The 7,906-nt window shown below is 40.1% G+C and overlaps 1 protein-coding gene across 3 annotated transcripts in view; it reads left to right on the forward strand.

The window, feature by feature from the left end:
- The window catches only part of LOC110782313 (actin-related protein 9), a 29,457-nt gene extending 21,551 nt beyond the window's left edge, over nucleotides 1–7,906 (forward strand). For 2 of the 3 annotated variants that reach the window (XM_021986433.2, XM_056838168.1), the window contains exons 13-20: nucleotides 243–332; nucleotides 1,412–1,482; nucleotides 1,607–1,803; nucleotides 1,912–1,955; nucleotides 2,052–2,101; nucleotides 2,887–2,932; nucleotides 3,118–3,168; nucleotides 7,331–7,906. In XM_021986433.2, coding sequence (XP_021842125.1) covers nucleotides 243–332; nucleotides 1,412–1,482; nucleotides 1,607–1,803; nucleotides 1,912–1,955; nucleotides 2,052–2,101; nucleotides 2,887–2,932; nucleotides 3,118–3,168; nucleotides 7,331–7,474 — 693 coding nt within the window. In that variant the 3' untranslated portion in view covers nucleotides 7,475–7,906. The remainder of the gene's footprint in view (nucleotides 1–242; nucleotides 333–1,411; nucleotides 1,483–1,606; nucleotides 1,804–1,911; nucleotides 1,956–2,051; nucleotides 2,102–2,886; nucleotides 2,933–3,117; nucleotides 3,169–7,330) is intronic. The other variant, XM_056838169.1, reaches the window with a different exon arrangement.

Consider the following 7,906-nt stretch of genomic DNA (forward strand, 5'->3'; position numbering starts at 1 on the left):
TTAGTCTGCCCTTTCTTGTCTTAGTAAGAGCGGGTTTTCTCTGAGAAGATGATGGGCCCATAGGCTATAAAATGAAGAGAACTGTATGTGAATGTGACTGCAGTACAACTGTTATGTCCTATAAATTATGCAGAAGCTAGCTTCTAAAGAGTTCTTCTGGACCTAGAGAGTTCACAAGGAAAACAAAGCTTTAGATTTGCATTCACGTGAAGATAATTCATATAATCAATTTACCTATACAGGAAGGCGAGACTGATGCTATTGTGGTAGTTCACTCATATGAGGATGGCATGTCAGCTGGAGCTCATAAGACAAGGTTAACAGCTCTTAATGTAAGTTTTTCTAAAGATAGTTATATTCTTGCCTAATTGGAAAGTATTGATTATTGATAATCTGGTGTTTCAAACATCCATCCCTTAAAATTTGGTATCCTTTATTAAAAGTACTGTGGGGAACCTATTTACCACAATAATTAATGTACAATTTTAATTCCCATAATAGAATACTTCCTCCGTTCTGTATTAATTGCTACATTTCCTAAATTTCGAAATTTAACATAAATTGCTACATATTTATTTTTGGTAATGTGTTCTTTCTTTCTCTCTGCTCATCACACAAGTCTCTCTCTCTCCCTCTCCCTCTCTATTTATTTTAGGGTATGACTATGGCCCATCATCTTATCTAGTGAGGGCTGACTATATGAATTTCCCATTAGGTTTGTGTGTGTGTTGGGGGGGGGGGGGGGGGGGGGGGGAGGTATTCTGAAAAACAAGGACACCTACCCTACAGTCTTGGGTCAGGAAGGTTATTTCAATGAGTTCAACTCAAATCACCATCCACCGGGGGGGGGGGGTATTCTGAAAAACAAGGACACCCACCCTAGCTCAAATCATCATCCACAGAAGGGGAGTGTTGATATCTGCTTTTTTCAGATTTTATTGAACTAGGTTTCATCCTAACACTGTTGCTCTTTCATTACACTTGATTTCTGGAGCATTTGTATTTTTCTCGTTGGCTAATTCATTTAATCATCTTAGAAAAACTTCAACATGACCGTCTGATTGTTTTAATCTAGTGTTGCTCCTGTGAGAGTTAGTTTTGACCTTAACATTATTGCTTTCAGCAGACTTCTTTGGTTAGCATCTAGTCATCTTTGGTTGTTTGTTGTTACAAAGAGAGTTAGTTTTGACCTTAACATTATTGCTTTCAGCTGACTTCTTTGGTTAGCATCTAGTCACCTTCGATTGTTATTGTTCATGTTATCATCTTTACAACTTCTACCAAAATTGATTTGATTCTCCCTCCTTGTTATTTTACTGTCTTTTTTTATTGAACTTGTGGAATTATCATATGCTCCCCCCCAAAAGCCCCTCATCATTTTAATAAGACAAGGTGTGCTTTCTTGAATTAGGTTCCTTCTATGGGCTTGTTCTATCCCAAGCTTTTGGTCCCAGAAGTATATCCACCACCGCCCCGCACATGGTGAGAGCATCTCCCGTGAGCATTATGTATGGAGTTTGTTAGTCTGTACTTTGTTCATCTGTTTATTGAAATTCTTTCCTCATATATACCCCTCACCGTGACATGTATTTTTCTACTTTACCAGGTTTCATGATTATGAGGATATGTTAGAAGATACTTTGAATGTAGAGTACCCTAGGAGACCTGATGGGTCAGACTTGTATTCTGGCTTCAATGCAGGATCTTCTATGTGGGAAAGCTATCCAGTCTTTACTAATAAGCATAAGAAGGAAGAAAAGCTTGGCCTCGCTGAAGCTATCACAAAAAGCATACTCTCAACTGGTAAAGTTAAAAGAGTCCATGAGTTAATGCTCATGCTTTTCTCACTTAATGCTACTTAAGCATTAAATGACGTATGTTTAATACAAGGTTTTGATTGTCTTTGGGCAGGGCGTATAGACCTTCAGAGAAAATTGTTCTGTAGCATACAACTGGTGAGTTCCCGTGCAATGACTGATAACTGTGATAGTGTGATACCTTGTTAAGTACAATTCGATGTTTGGTAGAGCTAAAGTGCCTGTTTCTTTTAGGGCGGTGGTGCATCTATAACCAATGGTCTTGTTGCTGCAGTGGAAGATAGGTAAATTTTCCTTTATGGATTGATCAGTCTGATGTTTCTCACCAGCAAAAAGGCTTGAAAGAGCTGGCTTGGCTAACATGATACAAAAAACAAATTACTTTGGTAGTAGATGTAATAGCTCATGAACCAATCCCCCTCCGTGTTATTCTTGCCCTGTTGTGTAACCTAACTGTCAGCTGTTAGAATTTTGCAAACTTTATTCTAATGGCGCATCTTTATTAAATGGCAAAGCTCTCTTCATTATTTCTACTAAAAGCTGAAGTTAGACTGGAAAATCATGTGGGTATCATGTGTTCTAATTTGGCATTTTGTCTAAAATATGGTGTGAATTTTACATGTTTAAGACAAGCAGTTATTTAGGGCTCCCTGGCTACCTCACGATTCAGATCTGCCTCAATTTCTACAATACAATGGTAAAAAGATGGAAGCTAATTAGTGAACACTTGGCAGTTAGGAAATGAGGAACCTTTGCTGTCCTCTTTAAGCCTAATATCGTCTTATTTCCCATCGGTGATAGTTTTCTCTTTTATTTTAACTGTTTTGGACCCCTGATTTTTTTTTTTTTTTCTGGAGATGGTGAGGAAGACCCTGTTTTAGGTTTCCGTAAGGAATTCAAAAAAAATAAAGGTGAAGTAAATAAATTGCGACTTCTTTCTGAAGTGTAAGTATATGTTGCTGTGTAGAGGAGCCGAAATGTAAAATATTTAATCTCTTAATGATGATTATAGAAGGGGAAAAAAAGAAGCCATTTAGTGTTTTGACACATTTCAGTTGTTTATCTGCAGGGTCTTGCATGCAATCCCTCCAAATGAAGCGATTGACACAGTTGAGGTTAGTGCCTATCTTCATATCCCCTTTGTTCATGGTTAATCTGTCCGGATTTCCTAGGCTCTTTGATGGGATGGAGTAGGGGTTTCGTGAATTTTGTTTTTTGCGTATATATATTCCTGAGTAATAATGAATTCCCTTGCCAAAGACAAATAATATAATGATCTGAACATATTATTCATTTGTAGGTTCTGCAATCAAGAAATAATCCAACTTATGTTTCGTGGAAAGGTGGTGTGGTAAGTAGGACTTGTACAATTTCTTGACCCTCATTTGCATTCAGTTATGATATTAGCAATGCCTTGTAGAGTTGTAGAGTTGTAGTTGTAAGCCATTAGACAATTCACAATATTAGTTGTTCCGGGGTTGAAACGATGGAAGAAGCGTCCTTGATGTCTTGAGTTCCGATCACGTACGGTGCCTGCAAGATGAACTCCGGGCCAAGGGGGGGTCCCCGAGGCGGAGCCTCCGACGCTCAAGTCAGTACAATTGATGTATAAAATGAGGTGTTTAGGGGAGAGAGAGTAGGGTGGCTTCTCTAGGGTTAGAGAATGGCCCCTTTACCTTGCCCTTTGAGGGGTATATATAGTGCCTTTGTTGGGCCTTTGAGGCCTTGTAAGGGATATTGGGCTTGAGTGGATTTTATTGGCTTTTAGGTTAAAATGGTGGGCCCATTTTAACACCCCAACAAATGCCCCCCAGACCCAATTCTATTTGAAAAATGGGTTGGGTTTTGATTTTGATCACTTCCAAGTGAAAGTCGATTTCAGCTCAGAATTTTAACCTCGGCTCGGATTGTAACATCGGTTCGAGTTGTAATCTCGGCTCGGGTTTTACCTTCGGATTTTTGTCCTTCGGATTTTTACCTTCGGCTCGGTTTTGTCCTTCGGATTTTTACCTTCGGCTCGGTTTTGTCCTTCGGATTTTTACCTTCGGCTCGGTTTTGTCCTTCTGATTTTTACCTTCGGCTCGGTTTTATCCTTCGGATTTTTACCTTCGGCTCGGTTTTATCCTTCGGATTTTTACCTTCGGCTCGGTTTTATCCTTCGGATTTTTACCTTCGGCTCGGTTTGGATTTTTACCTTCGGCTCGGTTTTATCCTTCGGATTTTTACCTTCGGCTCGGTTTGGATTTTTACCTTCGGCTCGGTTTTATCCTTCGGATTTTTACCTTCGGATTTTACCTTCAGCTCGGACTGTAACATCGATTCGAGTTGTAATCTCGGAGCGATTTTTCACCTCGCTCTTCAAATCCGGAGATCTGTTTAAGAACGTGCTTCTAAAATCGGCTCGGATTGTAACATCAGTTCGAGTTGTAATCTCGGAGCGGTTTTTTTTACCTTCGGCTCGGATTGTAACATCGATTCGAGTTGTAATCTTTGAGCGATTTTTAACCTCGTTCTTCAAATCCGGAGATCAGTTTAAGAACGTGCTTCTAAAATCGGCTCGGATTGTAACATCGGTTCGAGTTGTAATCTCGGAGCGGTTTTTTTACCTCGGCTCGGATTGTAACGTCGATTCGAGTTGTAATCTCGGAGCGATTTTTAACCTCGTTCTTCAAATCCGGAGATCTGTTCAAAAACGTGCTTCTAAAATCGGCTCGGATTGTAACATCGGTTCGAGTTGTAATCTCGGAGCGGTTTTTTTTACCTTCGGCTCGGATTGTAACATCGATTCGAGTTGTAATCTTTGAGCGATTTTTAACCTCGTTCTTCAAATCCGGAGATCTGTTTAAGAACGTGTTTCTAAAATCGGCTCGGATTGTAACATCGGTTCGAGTTGTAATCTCGGAGCGGCTTTTTTCCTTCGGCTCGGATTGTAACATCGATTCGAGTTGTAATCTTTGAGCGATTTTTAACCTCGTTCTTCAAATCCGGAGATCTGTTTAAGAACGTGCTTCTAAAATCGGCTCGGATTGTAACATCTGTTCGAGTTGTAATCTCGGAGCGGTTTTTTTACTTCGGCTCGGATTGTATGTAACGTCGATTCGAGTTGTAATCTCGGAGCGATTTTTAACCTCGCTCTTCAAATCCGAAGATCTATTTAAGAACGTGCTTCTAAAATCGGCTCGGATTGTAACATCGGTTCGAGTTGTAATCTCGGAGCGGTTTCTTTACCTCGGCTCGGATTGTAACGTCGATTCGAGTTGTAATCTCGGAGCGATTTTTAACCTCGTTCTTCAAATCCGGAGATCTGTTCAAGAACGTGCTTCTAAAATCGGCTCGGATTGTAACATCGGTTCGAGTTGTAATCTCGGAGCGATTTCTTTACTTCGGCTCGGATTGTAACGTCGATTCGAGTTGTGATCTCGGAGCGATTTCTTTACTTCGGCTCGGATTGTAACGTCGATTCGAGTTGTAATCTCGGAGCGATTTTTAACCTCGCTCTTCAAATCCGAAGATCTGTTCAAGAACGTGCTTCTAAAATCGGCTCGGATTTATCCTTCGGATTTTTACCTTCGGCTCGGTTTTATCCTTCGGATTTTTACCTTCGGATCGGTTTTGTCCTTCGGATTTTTACCTTCGGCTCGGTTTTATCCTTCGGATTTTTACCTTCGGCTCGGTTTTATCCTTCGGATTTTTACCTTCGGCTCGGTTTTGTCCTTCGGATTTTTACCTTCGGCTCGGTTTTGTCCTTCGGATTTTTACCTTCGGCTCGGTTTTGTCCTTCGGATTTTTACCTTCGGCTCGGTTTTGTCCTTCGGATTTTTACCTTCGGCTCGGTTTTGTCCTTCGGATTTTTACCTTCGGCTCGGTTTTGTCCTTCGGATTTTTACCTTCGGCTCGGTTTTATCCTTCGGATTTTTACCTTCGGATCGGATTGTAACATCGATTCGAGTTGTAATCTTTGAGCGATTTTTAACCTCGTTCTTCAAATCCGGAGATCTGTTTAAGAACGTGCTTCTAAAATCGGCTCGGATTGTAACATCGGTTCGGTTTTGTCCTTCGGATTTTTACCTTCGGCTCGGTTTTATCCTTCGGTTTTTTACCTTCGGCTCGGTTTTATCCTTCGGATTTTTACCTTCGGCTCGGTTTTATCCTTCGGATTTTTACCTTCGGCTCGGTTTTATCCTTCGGATTTTTACCTTCGGCTCGGTTTTATCCTTCGGATTTTTACCTTCGGAAGTGATGTAGTGCCATCATGCCAATGTATGCTGTTGTTACCAATCGTGCAAGGTGATTGTGGGCTCAGTTGAGTCTGAGTTGTGGAAACTTGCTTTATTTCCAAATTCATAACTTTCACGCGTGAGCTGTTACTGGCTCCAAAAATCTGTACTCAAGCAAAATGAATCCTCTTTATTCTGAAAATGAGTTTGCAGATCTGGGAGAGTGGGAAAGCATCTTTACTTGGCCTTGAGGCTACTGGGCCACCAAAATGTAGTAACGATCTGTAGCAACAATTTGTAGCAACATTATTTGTCACCACACTACCCATTATAACGTAATTTGTTGACAAACAGTAATTTTTGGTCGGCTATTTCAGATTTCCGGCCATTTTTGCGGTTGAACATAATAGTATGAAAATGTGGATTTTCATGGGTTATTGCTCTCGATCCCCACAGACGGCGCCAAATTGTTCCGGGGTTGAAACGATGGAAGGAGCGTCCTTGATGTCTTGAGTTCCGATCACGTACGGTGCCTGCAAGATGAACTCCGGGCCAAGGGGGGTCCCCGAGGCGGAGCCTCCGACGCTCAAGTCAGTACAATTGATGTATAAAATGAGGTGTTTAGGGGAGAGAGAGTAGGGTGGCTTCTCTAGGGTTAGAGAATGGCCCCTTTACCTTGCCCTTTGAGGGGTATATATAGTGTCTTTGTTGGGCCTTTGAGGCCTTGTAAGGGATATTGGGCTTGAGTGGATTTTATTGGCTTTTAGGTTAAAATGGTGGGCCCATTTTAACACCCCAACATTAGTAAACTCTAGAACTTACTATACCTTGGCTTTGCTGCAAAGTGCAAAGTGCAAACTGACAAATATCCCATGTTTAGAAATTAGAACCTGTTTGCTAGGGTGCTGCACCACTGAGGCTGAGTTAAACAGTTAAAGCCAGAATAAAATATAGAAAAAGTGATTTGTTCCAAGTGCGTGACATGTATCCCAATCTGATATATTTAATATACCATGAGATGTTTCACTTTGTGGCATTTTGTAGATTTTGGTATTAGATAGCAAGAGGAGGAACTATTATTTTTGTTCAATTCATTTGGTTCATTACAGGATACGGCAATGAATTTTCCAAGGCAAAAGTAAATTTAGTAAATAGGACAATATTGTCTCAACTAATATTAACTTGGGTGCAATGGATATTGTGATTTAGGTAGGATAATCATTACGCTAGAGGAATACAGGGTACTAGTTTATGTAGTTTAAACTAATATACGTGACAACATTTTCTACATGACAGATTCTCGCCATAATTGATTTTAGTCATGAAGCATGGATATACCGTGAAGATTGGATCCGTGGGGGCTTGTACATTGGGAGTAACCGAAAGTACAGAGATTCTTACTATATACAAGCTCAGCCTATGTGCTATATGAGTTCCTGAGTAGTCCGTAATTGTACACTATTTATTTATTATCCGTAATGCTTTAGCCCGGTGTTAGTTTACTGATGAATGAGTCCAAAAAGGATTAGTACCATTCCCTGATTCATGTAAATTTAACCAGTGTAAAGTTATTCATGTCATCTCAACTTGATTATCCGGATAGAGAGAGTATCCTGTGTTTGTTTTTGTAATTTCTTCTCTAAATTCATAAAAATGAAACATGCGAAAAAGGAGAAGATGTAAGGTAGTGTGGTTTAGTTAATGTTGTGGTTAGATAGATGATGGAGTAGTACTCCGTATAATATACTCCACTTATATACGTAGTCAAAAGTGCAACCTTTGACGACCTTTCTTTTTGTAATTATTCTTGTGGGAATATTAATTTTATTTATTTCAATTAATTATATTGGATTAGTGGATTGCTTTGCTGGA

The sequence above is a fragment of the Spinacia oleracea genome, chromosome 3 (assembly GCF_020520425.1).
Source record: "Spinacia oleracea cultivar Varoflay chromosome 3, BTI_SOV_V1, whole genome shotgun sequence".
In the NCBI taxonomy this organism is placed as follows: domain Eukaryota; kingdom Viridiplantae; phylum Streptophyta; class Magnoliopsida; order Caryophyllales; family Amaranthaceae; genus Spinacia; species Spinacia oleracea.